Source organism: Falco biarmicus, chromosome 2 (assembly GCF_023638135.1).
Source record: "Falco biarmicus isolate bFalBia1 chromosome 2, bFalBia1.pri, whole genome shotgun sequence".
NCBI lineage: Eukaryota > Metazoa > Chordata > Aves > Falconiformes > Falconidae > Falco > Falco biarmicus.
This window is the reverse complement of record NC_079289.1, coordinates 1,212,787-1,231,446: the sequence shown is the minus strand read 5'-3', so window position 1 is coordinate 1,231,446 and position 18,660 is coordinate 1,212,787. Positions and strand designations below refer to the sequence as shown.

Genomic DNA, 18,660 nt, shown 5'->3' with positions numbered 1-18,660 from the left:
ATCTCAGATCCGGGTGTCCAGCGGGGTTTAACAGGGAGAAGGGATGCAGCCGGGCCCTGTCTGGGGGTGATAGATCAGCGCCCGCCTCGTCCAGCCCCGCAAGCCCTTCCAGCCCCCCTCCGGACTGTGTCGCGGAGCCCCGGCCGGGCTGCGGGCAGGCAGGGGTTAAACCTGCGGCTCCCGCACCCCCTCCCCGCCCGCCCTCCCTCCGCCCTCCAGCCGCCGAGGAATTTCCTAAAACACCCAAAAAAAGTGGGAAAATAATAATAATTAAAAAAAACAACAACACCCACCCTGCGGATCTCACCACCCCCCCACCCCCCCACCCCCCCCACCCCCCAGCCTTTAATACCAACAAACAAACTCCTCGGCTCTCCCGAAAGGAGGAGCCTTTGATCGGAGCGAGACGAGCCCCGCCGGGCACCGGCACCGCGGCACCGGCACCCCCGGGCACCGGCACCGCGACGCCCCTGGGAACCGGCAGCCCCGGGCACCGGCACCGCGACACCCCCGGGCGCCGGCATCCCCGGGCACCAGCACCGCAACACCCCTGGGAACCGGCACCCCCGGGCACCGGCATCTCGGCACCCCCCGGGCACCGGCCCCGAGGCACCCGACAGCGGGACCGAGCGCGCCGCACCACCGGGCACAGGCGGCGCCAGCGAAGCCCCCCGCGGCACCGGGACTGAGCCAGCACCGGGACCAGCACCGGGACATCGGGCAGCGGCACCTCCCGGGCACTGGGACCGCGGCACCCCCGGGCACCGGGACCGAAACCCCCGGGCGCCGATCGCCGGGCTGCGATGCTTCCCGCGGCGGGTCCCCTCGGCTTCCTCCTGCGGTGCCTGCTGCTCCTCTTCGCCTCCCAAAGCCGAGTCCGGGCTCGTAAGTCCTCCCCGCTCCCCTCCCCGCTGCACTGGGGTCCCTCTGTGCCTCAGTTTCCCCATCGCCGGAGTCCCCAAGAAATTGACGGGGGAGGGCTTTGCGGGCATGGCTAGCGACACGGGGAGGCTCCTCGCCATGGCAGGTGCCTGTCCTCCCGTGGCTGGGATGTCCCAGGCCGTGCAGCAAGTTGAGTCCCCCCTCCAGCACTGCTGGGGACACAGCTGTGTCCCCTTCCACCCACTGCTGTCCCCAGCTGCTGCTTTGCAGGAGCGCACACTGCCGAGCACATTGCTGCGTGCTGGTGAGGGGCTGGGGGGTTTCGTGGGCTGACAGGGATGGTCTGAAAGGCTGGGACCCCCCTCCCATGGGCTAAGAAATCACGCAGGGCAGGGGGTCGAATTGCAGCCCTTCCCCTGCATAGGCACATGTCCCCTCGGAGGGTGGACAGGGACATGGATGATTTGGGGAAATGACCCGCCCAAACCAAAGCTGGGGGCCTTTCTCCATGTCCGTGCCTTGTCCATCTCCACATCCATCCCTTGTTCTCTCCTGCTTCTGCTCCCAGCTGACTGACCGAGGCAGATAAGATTCGGGACGGGGAAGGGAGACTCAGCATCTCCTTGTACAAAAAGGCTTGAAGGACTTGGCCAGGGCTGTGTAAGCAGCTTGGAAGGTGCTGGAGGAATTCTTTGGGGCCAGGAGGTGGGTTTGGCTTGGGCAAAGTATTGGACCCCACTAGTGGGTGCTGGGCACCCTACAACATCGAAAACCACCTGAGCACCAAGGAAACCAGAGCAGGACCCATTGTGTTCCTACATTTATTCTCCCCTTTAATCTCCCGAAATCCCAGCAGAGTCTGTCGGTGGCTGCATTAGGGTGATTTATGACTCGCCCACTGCCAGCAGTGCATTAGGCGCTCGGCATATAATTGTTCTCCTGGAGCGCTGACCCAAAATGTGAGCACTGGATTGCTTGTCCTGACAGTGGGGTGTGCTGGGGGGTGAAAGGCAAGCAGATGGATGAGGCTGTGCAGAGCCCTGGAGAGCAAAATCTGGGTGAGTTTAACTACTTGCCCTTCCCTGGGTTCACTGAAAGTCGTCGAGCTCAGACCACCGCATCAGTTGCTTGCACGAGGGATGTGGGTCTGACTCCCTGCCTCTGCCAGGGTTGTGTTAGCCGTGGTACCCAGCTTAGGAGGAGGACAGAGACTTTTTAGTTGAGAGAGGGGAGATTTAGGTTGGACATGAGGAAGAAACCCTTCCCCGTGAGGGCGGCGAGGCGCTGGCCCAGGCTGCCCAGAGCAGCTGTGGGTGCCCCATCCCTGGCAGGGCTCAAGGCCAGGCTGGACGGGGCTGGGAGCAGCCTGGGCTGGGGGGAGGGGGCCCTGCCCATGGCAGGGGGTGGGACCGGGTGGTCTTGAAGGTCCCTTCCAACCCAAACCCTTCTGTGATTTTATCTCCAGAAGGTGAAACAGATGCTAGGGGAGCTGTTTTCTCTTCAGAGGTACCTGCTGATGGTAGCAGAGCCCATAAACTGGGGATAAACCATGATGAATGGGAGCAGTAGGGGTCTGTCTACTTTGCGAAGAAGCGCTGGGGTCTGTTTGCAGGGCTTAAAATGGTGATAAAGGGCTGGAGACTGTGGAAGAGGGGCAGGATTGGAGCAGGGAGGTCTGGGATCACCCCCCAGCTCTGCATCACTTGGCTCTGCTGCGGGGCACATCCTGCAGTGCAGGGGGCTTGGCTGGGGCTCCAGGTGCCCCATGGCCAAGGGCAGTGGGGTCTTGGTGACAAGATCCTCATCAAATTGTGGACTTTTCTCCACTGTCCACCTCTGCAGCTCGCTGCCTCACATTTTTCTTGGGGCCGAGCGCTCGGGGAGAATGAAGACAGGAATAAATTACTTACGAGCAGGCTCATCAGCCAAGAGACCTACAGTGTCATGGCTAAAAATAGGTGAGAAGCAGAAATGCTTGGGCTTGAAGGCAAGTCAGAAAAGAAGAATTTGCCCACAGAAACAGGCTATTTTAGGGGATTTACACTCTCAGCTGAAAAAATATCAGAGGCACAGGTTACTGGGCCGAATGTGCTACAGGCCGGCTGTTATGAGTAATTCAGCGGCAATAGTCGAACGCAATATTTTGGCTGGAGGCGTTTAAACACCAGCATTTCTGGAGAGCACGGGGCGGTAGTTTTCCCTAGAATCTTGGAAATTGCTGTTTGTTTTTTTTTTTAACATGGTTCCTGGAGAAAAAGGGGTTCGTGGGATCCATCTGTCCTAGGAGTTCTGATCCAGTGGGATGAGGGACTGAGTGGTCCAACATGGAAAGGATCAGGATGAAAAGCAAATCCTACTTGTGGCCACGGTGAAGGAGAGGCGAGGGCAGCATGCCCCACTTTAAACAACCAAGCATTCCCTTGGGAAGGAGCAGGGGGAAACGGGGCCCCATCTTCTGCTTGCAGAGCCCATGGGGGTGCTCTGAGTGTGCGACTTTGCTTGGCTTCTCCACCCTGGGGAGTCTGGGGATGCTTCATGAGGCTGCATTTGCAGAGCTGCAGAATTTTCCAGGTTCTTGAAGTCCCAAGAAGAAATTCCCAGCCCAGGACTGAGTGAGGCGAGCACATGGGAAATGATGTGGATGTTGAATGGAGTCGTTAGGATGCCACATGGCAAGGGCCCGGTGTGTTTTAACCAGTGCCTTCTCAGCTAAGTTGCATTTTAAGCCCTTCATAAATACAGGGCTGTCATAGGAGCGCCTGGACTTTCTGTACCAGACAGTGCTTTTTACGCTTTATTTATGGCCACTCTTAAAACTTGCAAACTGGTTTGCATAAACACACGCCCGCATGCCCGGCACGGTGCTGTCTGGCAGGTGCGTGACCTCTGAAAAAGCTGTAGGGGCCAGGAGGGCAGCTCAGATGTGCCCTGCTCGGGGGAGAGCTGCGGGGGGACCCTCTGGGGATGCAGAGATGGAGGAAACCCCCTGCGCCATGGGATGAAAGCAGGGTGAGACCTGTGGGATGTTTCAGTAGAATCCTTGTTGGAGCCACTTGGGTACCTGGAATGAAAGTCACTGCTAGGGAAACTGAGGCACAGGGCTGGTGGAGGCTTTCTGCAGTACACAAATTGGGAGAGGTTGTTGCCTTCATTTTTTGTGCTTTGGGGTCTTCTGCAGGTGGATGAGCCCCTCTCTAGCCACGGGTCAAGGCTTTACCTGCAGCAGGGACACACTCTGGGGACTCCTCAGTGTCCTGTAGCATAGAGGAGCTCCAGTGGCAGCCAGGACTGATGCACGGTGATCTTACATGGGCAGAGACCCAGCTGGGTAGTGGGTGTGCAGGTGGGAGCCGTTCCCCAGGCTGGTGGGTGCAGTGATGTAAAAGCAATTTAAAACCAACCATGACTGTTCAGGACCCTCTGCTCAGGTCTGGGAAGCCCCAGCGTGGGAGCAGGGGATGTGGGGGCAGGGTCTTGCACATGCGTGTGTGTTTGTGGCTTGACTTTGTTGAGCATCAGTCCCTATGAGGGAGGTGAAGTGAGCATGGCTGAGCCCGAGCCGAAGGAGGATTTGGCAGCAGAACATGGTATTTCAGTAGCCATCAGGCGTGCAACTTTAATAGCTCATCTCGGCTCCTGCTGCCATGCTTGGGATCAGTGCGGTTGACCATATGACCTGTTCGGGCCCCTGGTTCAGCCATGGTCAAGTTGCCCAGGCAGTGGAACGGTTCACACCACGCTGGGAAACCCATAGGGATATCCTTGTCCACTGTGAATGTGGAGCGGTGCTCAAATGGGCTGTGCCAGCAGGTGGGGGAGCTTCAAGGTACAGGTCTCATGAACATGTTGGCTTGAGGGAACTTTTATGCCTCCGAGGTCAGGAGATGTCTGGGGGTGGTCTGACCAACATTGACCGGTTTGATGGGTCAACAAGGAGGCTGTGGAGTCTTGCTTGTCTACCCTCGTTTCATGGTCTCTCACTAGACGTAGAGCAGGTCGTGAAGGCATGGGATGGCATCTCATTGGTGGGTGGTGTACGAAGCTGTTGAGACACATCCTAAAGAGACACTGGGGCCATTCTTGTGGTGTGAGAGAGATGTCAGCAGTCACTGAACGCAGCACAGGGCAGGTTTCTCCATGCCATTCAGTTTGTCACCCTGGACTGATGTCTCTCGACCATCTCATGAAGATGCTGCTCCAGCAGGTTCATAGGGTGTCTCAGAGCCTCCATGATGGTCTCTTCTGGGGTTTCAGTCTCCTGATAGCTGGAAAGCTCCCTGCAATACCTATCCTAAATCTTCCAGGCTTTGCCCTAGGCTGATTGCTTCTTTTCATCCCTGACATGGCCAGGGATCACCCTTTTCTTGCTAACAGCCCTCTTTTGCCTTGCCCTCTCCATCATATTTTCCATCTTGTATTACATACCCTCCTTGCTGTCCAGAATGTAATTAATCATAATTAATGACAATTAATAATAATCAAGTAAACCAGGGCCTGGGCATAGCCTCAAGCGTTGATTGGGGATGATCTGACCCTTGCTGCAGGTAGACTCACCAGCATGGTGTGGCTGGTGCCAACTTGGACTTTTGACAAATCCCTGGGGACAGCTGGGCCAAGGTGGTTCCAGCAGGTGGGTATGGACATGAGCAGGGCCAGACTACTGGCCCCAGACCCTGGCCTGGGGTATTCAATGATCTGGATGTAGCCAGGTGGTCCTCAAGAGAACACTGGAGCCATGGCAGAAAATGACTGTTGGGTGGGGATGCAGGGAGAAACCTTCCTCCTCCATGATTTCCCCGGAAGAGCCCTTTGGGGTGGGCAAGACAGAGCAGCTCCCACGGGGAAGAGTCGGTCTCCACATCATTTCCCACTCTTCCTCTGGGCATGAGGCCACAAAACTTGCTGCTGGGAGGCAAAGGAATAATTTACAAGGCTTTCAGTTGTTTTTTCTGGTTCATACAACCCATAACAGTTACGCTGAAGAGCAGGGGCTTGTATCACGGGCTTTCTGTACTTGAGAAGAAACTGGTTAGATGGGTCTTGTTCTTGGAGGTGTTTGCTATGGGGAACTTGCCCCTTTCCACCTCTGCTCCTACTTCCAGGTCCCGTAGGGCCACCTCCAAGCGTGGAGCCTCTGGCTTGCAATCAGCAAGCTCTGGTCATGTCTCCAAGGTGGTGTGGATCAGGCTGGCCCACTGTCTTCTGCCCAGGGATGGCATAGTCCTCGGGAAGGGAAAAAAGCTGATGGCTTCATCTGGATTTTGGTATAGCAGCCTTGAAAAGACTCCACAGCTCAAGAGCCCTCTCTGGAAAATAAGAAGTAAAACAACGTGACTTTTGTGAGCATGCTGTTGCTGAAGACGTAATAAATAAGGAGACTGAACGGCACGGGAGCAATTTACTGCCACAAATGGCTTTTCACTCCGAGTGAATTGGGAAGATATCCAAAGTTTGACCTCTGAAAATGAAATTATTAGCCTGGCATGGGAAAAAATGATCCAGAGCCTCCAGCTTTTAAGCCTCCTCCTTCCATCCATCCCCAGCTTGCTTTTAACCAAACATGCTGACGCCTCTTGCCAAACACGCGGCATAGTGCTACTGAGATGCGGACAAGTGTCTGCTACTGCCCAGCACTGCCAGTCGGCTTTAATTTTACCAGCGGGCCCTGTGCAGACATGAATCAGGCTGCTTTCGAGGGCTGGACCCAAACCAGGGCTCCACTTGTGATTAAATGTTTGAACGAAGCAGCCAACTGGCATGGGAGTCTGCAAGCTGAGCAGGGCCACGTCACATGAAGGCAACTTGATTTCTTCACCCTCAGCGTAATTCACGAAGATGCTGCAAGCAGGGAAAAATGAAGTCACTTTCTCACCCTTTTGCAAAATGTGTTGGGTGTTTTGTTTTGGGGTTTTTTTTTAGTTTTGTGGACTTCCCCCACCCCACGCCTCCCCCCTTCTGGGTCTCTGCGGTTTCCAGCCATGTGCTCCCCATTCTTGTGTGGTTTGCTGTAAACTCATGTCCTGCGTGGCGACGAATATGGGTTTGCTGACTTGTCAAAGGGTTTGGAGCAAACTGTGGGGACGGTGTAAAGATCTGACTGTGGAAAAGGAAGGGAAATGTCCCTGCCTGTCTCTCTGATGGCATCCACCCCAAAATTATTGCAAATCTCCTCTTCTGCAGATGCAACACTTGCCCCACACTGCTGTGCTTGGGCCAGGTGATGTGCAGAGCTGGTGGTCACCTCCTTTGAAGGTACAGCTTGGAGAATCATGTGCTTGAAGCCATCAGTTCAATGAGGAGCTCAGGGCTTCTGGCAGACCTGTAGGACTTGAGTTGGAAGGGACCCATAAGGATCATCATAGACCCATAGGGCTGCCCTCCCTGATGGCCACAGGGTCTGGCCATGGTGGAGCATCACTTGAGTTCATCCTGAGGATGGTCAGGAGCTGGAGGAGGGACGGCAGCCCACCAACAGTATATTTGTATGAGTTTTGCCTGGTTCGTGGGAGAAACGCATTAAGCAGGTGGCATCTCCAGCTTTGGCAAGGTGGGACAACGCCAGCCGAGCTCTCTAAACCATTGCTTTGCCCCAGGTGACAGAGCAAGAGTGTGGGATGCCTTTTAGCAATATTGGGGTGATGAACACCACTGAGCTGATTTTGGGGACCCTCTGCTATTCATCACGGAGTCCTTCCAGCAGCGTAGGAGGGTCAGCACCCGCTAGTTTGCCCGACTTCATGCAGTGGGCGGTGGGAGCTGGGCACCATGCCTTGGAAAACAGCCCTCTCCCCTCTCCCTGCATCCCCAGGGTGCTGCAAGGTTTTAAAAGACTCATAAATGCTTCAGGGAGCATAAATGTCTCTGCTGCCTTTGAGCAACGTAATCGCCCAAACTACCTCAAATCCCTTCGATGACATAACCTTTTAAATCCCCTTCAGTTTTTAGTGGGGCTCTAAGCACTTAAACCACTAATAACACATGTGGGCAAGGCATGTACTTATTCACGAAAGAGCTCAAGCCCCAGTATCTCCCTCTGGCTGGCTGGGGCTTGGGGACACGCTATGGGAAAGTGGGAGCAGCTGCTGGACTGTGGTGGGAGATACAGGGTCCAGGTTCCTGCAGGTCCAACCAGGGTCAGAGCTCGGTCCTGCAGGATCAGGCAATGCCTTTTGATGTGAACATTAAGGATGACTGAACTAGGCTTTCTCGGGTTTCGTGGTGATTATGGCTATGGTCCCACAGGTTCTGCTGCAGGCTGTCCTCATCCTGCTAAGGGGTTGGTGTGTAGCCAAGGGCTTGGAGGTGGAGGGGGTTGATAGGCACATGCTAAATCCAGGGAGAGGGAAGATCTCCAAAGGGGATCTCCTTTACCAGTTGTGCTGGGCACTCTCTCATCCCTCTCCCTGTGCTGTGGCAAGGTTAAACCCATGCCAGTGTAAGCAGGGCTGGATCGTTTCTGGGACAGACACCTCAAGTTTAGGAGCATGGCTGGAAACTGGCTCTTCTTAGGATGATAGGATCAAAGAGGGTGAGAAAAGTTCATGTTTTTATGCTTCTTGGGGCAAAAAGTAGATGAGGGGGACTTGCTGTCCCCATGGACAGCCCCATAAATGAAGAGCATGGTTCAACCCACCCCAGCCAGGCCAGTGCCGCCTCGAGCCCAGTAAAGCTAAGGTGCTGAGCCTGGTGGGATGGGGCAAGCCAGCACAATCCTGTTCCTTAGGGCTGATGCTCAGCTGCCCGTGTGCTTATAGTGCTTGTCAAGGGATCCTTGAGAGAATGAGCTGAAGCTCTTAGGGGGATCAAAAGGTTTTTCTTCAGGATGTGTTTCTACCCCAAAATGTCTTTTTGTTTCCTTTTTCTTTTTTTTGGGTAATGGTGAAAATACCTCCTACATTCAGGCTCTCCTATCTCCCCCACCACTTCCAGCCCTTCTGGTCTGTCTGGAGGAAATTCAGTCCTGTAGCATCGCCCTGAAATCACCTGTCCATCTTCCCATGAGCACTCTACCAACTTTTTTTAAGAGTGACAACTCTAACTTTTGCCTCAAAAACACCCATGCTGTTCCTTGCTTGCAAAGGGTGTCCAGCTTGCCTGGAAAGGTTGCTGTTTGGGTCAGATAGGGCCGAGCCTAATGAAACAAATCAGGACCAAAAAAAACCCCAAGGCTTTTGGGGAATATATTCCATCTGGGGTTAGGTGGATGGGATGTGGCCATCAGCTAGTCATGGGAAATGGCATGAAGAGCTGTCATTGCTCTTCTCATCATGGGGGGAGGAGAGGAGGTCTCCCAAGGAGTGTCCCTTTCATGTAGCTTCTCCTGGTTGAATTTCAGGGCCGGATATGTTCTGCGACTTCAACGGCAAGAAGTACAGCCCAGGCGAGAGCTGGCATCCCTACCTGGAGCCGCAGGGACTGATGTACTGCATCCGCTGCAGCTGCTCTGAGGTGCTGCGGGAGGCGGTGGGGATACTGCTGTGTTGGGGCACTGCTTTGGCAGCTTTCAAGCAGATTGGTTCTGGTGTTTAATTTGACCAGAGAAATCCTCTCCAGTCCTGTAGGGATGTTGGATTAATCTCTTTTGAAAAAGCCCCCTGTCCTCCTGGGGTGTTGGCTTGGCCTTGCGAGGGAGCTGTCTCAGTAGCGTTGGTGGGCTGTGGGTGGAGGTGGCTCAGGGCTGCTGGGGTGCCACGGATACTCTGATAATGAGAGATCAGACCATGAGATAGCTGGGTTTGAGACTGGGATGGAGACACCCTTGGCTGGGTGAGCTACACCAGCACAATCTGTTGTGATAATGTGGCCATCATCAACATATTCCTCTTGCAGAGGTGAATGTGTAGCTGAGTGAACGCTCTTTCTCTGTCTCTCCCCAGAATGCCAACATCAGGTGCTACCGGATCCAGTGCCCAGCTCTGCAGTGCGCCAGCCCCGTCACGGACCCCCAGCAATGCTGCCCGCGATGTCTCGGTAGGTAGACATCCCACAGGGAGGGGGTGATAAGGTGGCCATGGTCCTGCAGGGCATACCTCAACTGCAGCCACTTGGGTGTTCACACCCAGGGCAGCGCAGTGATGCTGGCTCTGGCCCTGCTCATGGAGTCATGGCAGCTTGGGCTACTCATGTTGCCTTTTTCCATAAAAATGATATTTTGATGGAAAAGGGCTCTCTACCAGACCACTTCCTCTAACTTCCCCCCATCCTGAGAGCCTCGTAGAGACAAAATGTCAGTTCACAGTTCAGGGGCAAACCAGAAGCTGGTACTTTATTCAGATCATTTGCCAGCAAAATGTGTTGGATACAGAAAAAAAAAATCTTGAAGATTTTCAGCAAAATTATTGGATTTTTCCCTCCTCTGGATGACCTTCAGCATCAGATGGAGTCAGATAAAAAGGGCTTCTGTCATGGGTGATGAGCTAGAAATTAAAATTAGGGTTTTTTTTCTAATTTTTTTTTTTAATTTCTCAAATCACTTGAAAACTGGTTTTTGACTAGCTTTGCCACTGCTCTGACACAGCAGAGGACAAGGTCACGGGAGGTCAGACTTCCAGGTTTTACCTCTGCGATGAGCTCAGCGCAGTCAGGGCAGCCCCATTCTCCAAAAGCTTTTGGGCACATAAATCTCCACGGGCCATGCTATGCCCCAACCACTTCTTCATGATAACTGCGGTATGTAAAGGACTCCTTGTCCTTTTGGGCTGGGTTGGTGGGGAATCTGCTGAGCATCCATGCCGCACTGGGGCCAGGCAAGGGCTGGTTCTCATCCCATTGCTTTCTCATCTTCTTTTCCAGAGCCGCATTCCCCTTCTGGTCTCCGGGCACCCATCAAGTCCTGCCAGTACAATGGGACGACCTACCAGCAAGGGGAGATGTTTACCACCAGCGAGCTGTTTCCCAGCCGCCAGCCGAATCAGTGTGTGCAGTGCAGCTGCTCTGTAAGCTACCACGGGAGGCAGGGAGGGCTCAGAGTCTGCTCCTGCACCCCAACAGTGTCCCACCGTGTCAAAAAACTCATGAGGACCATTGGGTAGTACCAGCCCACGATGGGATGGTTTATCATCGGGATCAGGTTCCTCTGAAATGGTGCTGGGTCCTCACCACCCAGTGACTAATCTGGCTTTGGTTTTGGATTTGGATTTGGATTAAAGGGTTTGGATTGGAAGGGACCTTAACAATTATCCAGTCCCACCCCCCTGCCATGGGCAGGGCCCCCTCCCCCCAGCCCAGGCTGCTCCCAGCCCCGTCCAGCCTGGCCTTGAGCCCTGCCAGGGATGGGGCACCCACAGCTGCTCTGGGCAGCCTGGGCCAGCGCCTCGCCGCCCTCACGGGGAAGGGTTTCCTCCTCATATCTAAGGACTAAGGACCACCACAGAGCTGGGTGCTTCCCCCTCTGCCCAGGCATGTTATCTGGCCTTGAGCCCAAGCAGGATGTGCTGCAAATGTCCTCTGGGTCTGGGGTCAGAGCACAAAGCACTCGCCTGCGTCTCCTGCACAGTGGGAACAGCACAAACAAGCTGCTCCAGGGGTGGGTTAGTCAGAGGCGCCACGAGCCAGCTCTGGGTAGACCTCACTGAGGCTGCTTGGGGTAGGCAGGGGGACAGCCCTGTCCCCACTGAGCACACCAGTGGGTGCGTTTGCCTGCTGCAAGGACCAGTGCTCTGGGACTGTCCCAGCAGCACCCAGCTACCCCACCTGCCCCACTGAGGCATCGTACAGCAGATGGCTGGTGGAGAGGATAACCGAGAGCCTTTCCATGTGTGTGTTTGCTGCAGAGCAGGTGGGGTTTGTAGCCAGGGAACCTGGGGAGCTCAGCATGCCTGCAAGGCAATGCAGGCACGAGGTGCCAGCTTTTGGGCTTTAGGAGTTCTTGGGACGTCGAGCCTGGTCCTGAGCTGGTGAGATTGACCTGAGCTCCAGAAAGGATTTGGTGGCTCCCAACTGCTGCTGGGCGCCTGGGTCTCATGGTGCTTCCAGCAGCCAGCTCCTGCCCTGCATGGCTGGGGCTCACCCCTCAGCGCAGCCAGGAGGTGACAGCAGAGACAGGGGCAGTGGAGCCTAGCAGTCAGAGGTGGCTATGGGCAGGCATCTAGCGATCTTCATCCCCCTTGCTTGGATTTAAGTCAAAGCTGAACCCAGCACTGAGATGTGCTTGAGCACCAGGAGCTGGTCTCAACTGGAAACTCCTGCACACTGCGTGTGGAGCTGTGCCCTGGAGAGGGGCTGTGCATGTGCTTTCCAGGCTGTCTACAAAAAGCATTTGTGGGAAGCATCTGCCTTTCACGCTGAGTTGCAAGAACCTTTGCAGGACCGTTGCCAGCCCATCTTCCTTGATGGGTCTGACTGCCCTACCTGAGGGCTGTGATGGTGGCCAGGATGCTGTGCGGTCCTCAGTGTGCATCATCATGATGGGTTGCCCACTCACCATGCATTGCCAGTAACGGAGGGATGTTCCTTCTCCGTGAGCCTCCAGCCATGCACTGAGACAGAGCTTGGCTCCTCTCTGTCCAGCCCTCTCCCACAGGCTGGGATCCTGTGAAAAAACATCAAAACCCAAGTCCTGACTCTTTGCTCAGGAGGCGCGAGGCAGCCTGGCCAGCAGTGATGGGGAAGGTGTACGAAGCGTGGGGCTGTGTGTGCCAGGAGCTGAGTGTCAGGAGATAAACGGAGCAGCTCCTCCTCCTTGACAGGGAGTGAGGAAGGGGGATTGAAAGCGCTGACTCTGGACTTGGACACTGTGGGGAACTGCTCATACCAGCTCAGCTTCTGCCATATAAAAGAAGAGGGCTGCAGACATCGCTTTCACCACCCATTGTACTGAGCCCTGCGATGGGGCCAGGCTCCACTGGCCTGTGCTTTGCTTGCAGCAAATAATTGGACTAAGCCTGGCCAGAAAAGGAAAAAGGGGTGAGATAGCCCAAACCACCTCCCTCCCTCATGCCAAGAGCACACACACGGTGGTTACCATCAGCTGATGCTTGATGGTGAAGTATCTGTGGTACCAGGAGAGCTGATCTGAGCCTTTGATGATTGCGCACATCTCAGAGCTAGGTGGCAAGAGAAGTAGCTTAGATGTAGAAATTACACAGCTTTTGAGGGTGGTTCCTCTCTTATGGACCCCAGCTGGAGGCCAGCCCACCAGGCTGGGGACAAATGCTGGGAAGGAGCCCTCAAATCCAACTGTATGTGCCCACCTGGCCCTGCTTTCCCACCCCGTCGGCCACCATCCCCAGGAGCCTGTGGAGCTCCGTGTCCCTCTCAGAGGCACTGGCTCTCGCTCAGGCTCTGTTTATCCAGCAGGATAATGCCTTGGATACAAAGGGGAAAATAAAAGGGTGGCTGTGGAGCCTTGCAGCGGCGGGGTCTCGTCGGGCTGTGTCTCATGTTGTCAGCTGCTAGAACAGCTGCGTGAACAGCTGGTCTAAACCTTTTTGAAAACTGCCCTGAGACCAGAGCCTCCAGGATAAATCCTGCTTTTTTTGACATTTGCTCTTCCCCGCCTGAGGCAGGTCTTTGCCATGAGCTGCTGGTCAGAAGAAGAAAGAGGAGGCTGCATGGCCAAACACCACTCCCTGCAGGTCCGGACCCCATGGAGGTCCCTGAAGCCGAGAGCAGGGTTTGGTTTGCAGTGACCTCCACCAGATCCTCTCGCTTACCAAACTTTCCTCCTCCTCTTCATGTCCCCTGCACCGTGGCTTGGCTTCCTGATGGTAGAAGAAGCTGCTGTCGTTTGGTTTTCTAAAGAGGTGTCCTTGGTTAACCTCTTGGGTTTGGTTGACTGGGAGCTTGTGGATACCCCAGAGGAAATTGCTGCATGGAGAAGAAGACCTTGCTGTTGAGGTATGGCTGCTGCTGGGCAGTGGAACATCCTTGCTTTCCCTTCTGCAAAGCAGCAAGAACTTAGCCCTGCAGCAAACAAGTGCAAATCCATTGACTGAAGTAGGACTGGGATGCACTAACGTCAAGACTGGCCTTGACCTGTGGTTTTCAGCTTGAATCATTACAGTGACGATGTTTTCCAAGCTAACCACCGAGCTGGGGAAGGAGGTCTACACCTGAACGTCCATCCACAGCTCTTGACCCAGTCTTTGTGTGCTTGGCTCTGATGTTATCAGATAACCCAAGACAGAGGGAGGGCAGAGCTGTGGTGATGACCTGGGACTGGGTTCAGCATCATCTTCCCCTTGCTACCTGTCTCCTCCAGGTCCTTGTCCTGGGAAATGTCAGAGAAAAGGTTCTCATGCCACTTCAAATTGGTGGGCGTTATGCAGAGTTTACAGGTGTGTGGTGCCTATTTCAGATCTGGTAGCACTAATGATGCCTGAGAGGAAGGCACTGCCTGCCCCTTTTTGGGGAAGGCCACTCCACTCACGAGCACGTAGACTGGCAAGTGATGGACCAGCCATGCCAGGAGAGGACACCACCCACCATGCTATATCCCACAGGATGGAGAGTGTGGCAGGGGGAGATTTTAAGCTTTCATTAGTTGCCAGATGATTGGCGATATTTGAGGATGGGCTACTGGGGAGGGCTTCTGATTTATGCTAGATCTGCAATCCCAACACGGGGGACACTCAGCTCTGTTCAGATCGTTGTAATGCTGACAATGTTGGTTGTTTTTTTTCTCCTTCCCCCCTAGGAAGGCCAGATTTACTGTGGCTTGGTGACCTGCCCAGAGCTGTTGTGTTCCTCTCCCCTAACCGTGCCGGATTCCTGCTGCCAGGTCTGCAAAGGTAATGAAGGGCCCAGGAGCTGCTCCCGAGTGAGGGCTGGGATCCCCCAGCTGGTTGCCACCACCTGGCAGGAGACATTTCAAGCCAGTTTAGCAGGATTTTGGATGTCTTGGTTGCACCAAGAAACAAAAGATGAGGGCTCACTTCTTTTCTCACATGCTTTTCCTCCCACACCTAGTTGTGTCCTGCTTCCCTGCAGCCCATGCGCTGGCTAGGGCTTGAGCTCTTTGCCCTGCCACTGGTGCATTGTGCAAGAGATGTAACCTGCGTGGAGGACAAAGTCTTTCAGACCACTCACCCACCAGGATGGAAACGGTTGTATGGACCATGTAAAGGTGGTCCATGCTGCTGCTGCTCCAGGGAAGTTTCCAGGACAGTCAGGGAAATCCCCCTTCCACCCCAGTACAGCATGGCTGCGTTTCACTCCCACAGCTCTCCGTGGGGGAGAAACTCCTGAATTTGCTGCTCTTTCCCCTGACTCACCCCTGGGAGAGTGAGGAGAGACTCAAGCTCCCTCTATTCAGGTGAGACAGACTCGAGAGCAAATGGGCAAGTTCACACCCTGCTGCCAAGGAAGTCACAGCATAAAATGACTCTTTAATACTAGAAATATTTATGAAGCTGGAAGGCCATAGTGGTCTCCTGGCCATGGACACAGATTGACCTCCTCCAGGTGCCTCCTCCAAGCTCTCCCCTTCTGCAATTCCTGCTCCTCTCTCCTAGTTTCCTTTGGTGCAGCTGGGGCATGTCATTGACTCAGTGAGAAATGTCTTTGGATTTCTTTTTAACCATCCCCCCATCACCTAACACTCTACCTCTGGGGTGTTTTCATGCCACCTAACTTCAGAAGCTACAAGGCCATGCCCTTCTTGGAGCTGAGCGCTTGTTAATAGGGGGGATAAAAAGAGGTTTGGGGTATGGCTCCCTTTGCTCTGGCTGATGTGAACTGCATATCCAAAACTCCTCCCTCCAGACCTCGCAGGTGGGCCAGCACCCTGAGGAGAGCTGCTTTCAGTCAGAGAGAACAAATCTTCGTCCAACCCCGGAGCATTTCACAGGACAATGTTTTTGCCTTGCAGATGGCTCATATGAGAAGTCCACAGAAGAGGAACCCCTGCAGTTAAACAGAGGTGTTGTACGTGATGTTTGCATTTTAGAATTCAGATCATTGCTTCTAGCACAGTCCCATTAAACAGCTCAAAGATAGTTATTTGCCCTTGGCTGTGGTCTCCTACAAAGAAATGACCCACAGCAGCTCTAGGAGGGCAGTAGGTTCCTTGGACACCAAAACCAGAGTCACCTGCTTTGCAGATGAATTGTGTCTTGAAATTGACTCTAGGTGAGGGCCATCAGCATAGGCTGGGACGTCAGACCACCAGGGAAAAGACTCTTATCCTCTTCCTCTGAAGCATCTCTGATGTCTTTGGAAGAGCATAACACCTGCAGGAACTGGAAATCTTGGGCGCTTCTCCTCCTTGTTGGACAACCTGGCTGAGGTTGGCCAGTAGGTTAGAACAGCTGAGGAACTCAGAGGTGACCGAAAGCTAGGCATGACCCTTAGCCATAGAGTGCATGGCCCAAATCTCTCCTGGGGGGGCTTTTGCTTCAGGAGATGGTGTCTCCTCTCCACCTGGGGCTCAGAATTGTCCTGCCTCCAGTTGTAACTCCCACAGAGCAGCCAGCTCTGGAGCTGGCCACCAGAGTGCTTTCCCCAGGCTGTTTGTATCGGCAGCCCCAGCAAGGAAAAAGTGACTCCCTGGCTGCCGAGGGTTCATTCACGGTGACATTTCAGAGCCGGGCAGCCTATGCCAGGTCTGTGGGATTAGGTCACTTACAGCTCCTGGCCCTGCCCTTTTCCATACTGCTGGGTGAAATGCCAGCATCACACCTCCACCACCTATAAAACCTCCAAAATAGACACAAGGGGACCCTTTGTACTGCGTGTCTTGTCCCAGCAGTTTGCTCTTGGAAGCCCGGGATGTTCCTGGGATTTCAGTCCTGCTGGATGGCAGCCCTACACCAACCCTCCTGGTGCCCGCCAGGTGAGAGGGCAGGATGTGGCCCATCTTTGGACAAGTCATCCAAGGTCCCGATCCTTGGACAGGATCAGGACCCCTGATCCTCTTTAGGTCACACGGATGCCAGACCTCACTTTCCTGGTGGACATCTAGCAAAGACCAGCCCGTTTCCCTGCCTGTGTTAGTGATGTAGGACCTCATGTGCTTCTCTGAGGACATGGGGTTGAGTGTGGGAAGAGAAGGGTGCTGCCCCGAGGGTGACCCACATGCAGCATAGGCAGGACACCAGTGTGGGGCATTGACACAAACTGCTCAGCACCTTTTAGGCACCGGAAGGCATCAGGATGGCTCCTGGGTCATTACTCATCCCTGTGGTCTTTGGGTTTTCCACTTCTGTTGGAGAGTGTGCAGGGCCACTGCAGGGCTTTGTCCAGTGTGCTCTGGAGTGAGAACAATCCAAACGCCTGGGTCTCAGTCCCCTTCTTTTTTCTGACTGCTCACAGAGGCACTCGCAAGACCAGTGCTTGGGGGATGCGATGGGCAGGAAGTCACCCGGAGCCACCGTGTCCACTGTTCTCAGTTCTTCCCTGGAATTCATTCCCAGGAGCTTCAAACCCAAGGGAGGAGGTGGCACGACTGTGAAGATTGTCTTGAAAGAGAAGCACAAGAAAGGTAAGGGATGGAGGGGCCAGGTAGTCTGTATGTGGCCTAAGGTGACTTTTCCAGGACTTTGAATTCTCCAGGGAATCTGTTTCAGCAGTAGGTTTCCACCACCATGTCCTACTTCTCACTCCTCCACTGCCAGCCTCATCCAGCTATTTCAGCCCTTGTGGCCCACAGCCTCTGGAGTGCATGAATCTACCACTTTCCAAAAAGGATTGGAAGAAGATTGGTCCTGGGGATGTTTTGGAGAGCTGGGACCTGGGAAGGGAGGTCCTCAGCTGGAAGACTCCACGTGGTCCTTCCAGGACAGTGCCACAGAGGGACCAGACTTTCCTCCTTGCATCTACCTACCATGTGCTGGGTCTGTCCCAGTGCTGTGGTCTTCCTCCTGCAGGAGGAAGTAGGAAAGTGAGATGAGGAGGCAACTCCATGGAGCCAAGGGGGAAAAGACAGGTTCCTTCTCCTCTCGGGGGCTCTACCACCACTGTGTCTCCAGAAGGGCTTTTCCCAGTTCTTGGAGATGAAGTCCTGGAGGAAATCTTGGGACCTCCAAAAATTTTCGTGGAGGAGTCAGCAGGTGGCACTCTTCACTGTGCTTCATGCCTGTGACAGCCTCGGAGGGACCCTGGGCTTGCAGAGGCTTGGAGGCAGGTGAGGTCCTGCCCACACTTACCACTCACCGCACCAGGGTGGTTGACCCCCGCAGCCACCATCTTCTGCAGCCTGGTCCCCCTGCCCCATGGCACCTCCTGGCTGGGGTGGCTGCAACATCCCAGTGTCCACTGCTGCCAGATGTGCTGCCAGAGGACCATGCTCCTCAAGACAGCAGGGCCACCTGCTTCTAAGGTGGTGAAATGCGTTGAGCTCCACCAAGCTTTGGGTGTACAAAGAGGAGGAGGATTTATTTCCACCAGCAACCCTTTTCTCTCTCTCCTCCAGCCTGTGTTTACAACGGGAAGACCTACTCCCACGGGGAAGTGTGGCACCCCGTCTTCCGGCTCTACGGCCTCCTGCCCTGCATCCTCTGCACTTGCAGGGACGGTGTCCAGGACTGCCAGAAGATCACGTGCCCCAAGGAGTATCCATGTGACTATCCAGAGAAAGTAGATGGGAAATGCTGTAAAATATGTCCAGGTAGGTGGGATCCCACCTGCTCCTGCAGCTGCCTTCCAGTTCCTTCCTTTAGCCTTGGTTTAAAGCCCCAGGCAGACAGATGTGTGGGAGTTCGCATTGCTGGTGACATGGAATGACACCGGGTGAGTTCAGCAGGGCAAGCACTGATGTAAGGGTGGGCCTGTTTCCGAGGGCAGCAGGAATGACCCAACGGTGAGGAAGATGCACTGATCCCAAAAAGTTGCATCTGGTGG

The 18,660-nt window shown here is 54.6% G+C and overlaps 1 protein-coding gene across 1 annotated transcript in view; it reads left to right on the top strand.

The window, feature by feature from the left end:
- Window positions 1-18,660, top strand: part of CHRDL2 (chordin like 2) — a 29,272-nt gene that overhangs the window by 387 nt on the left and 10,225 nt on the right. The window contains 9 exon segments of the mRNA XM_056327683.1: window positions 485-775; window positions 778-885; window positions 9,218-9,330; window positions 9,759-9,852; window positions 10,675-10,817; window positions 14,519-14,612; window positions 15,692-15,747; window positions 17,134-17,302; window positions 18,233-18,427. Coding sequence (XP_056183658.1) covers window positions 485-775; window positions 778-885; window positions 9,218-9,330; window positions 9,759-9,852; window positions 10,675-10,817; window positions 14,519-14,612; window positions 15,692-15,747; window positions 17,134-17,302; window positions 18,233-18,427 — 1,263 coding nt within the window.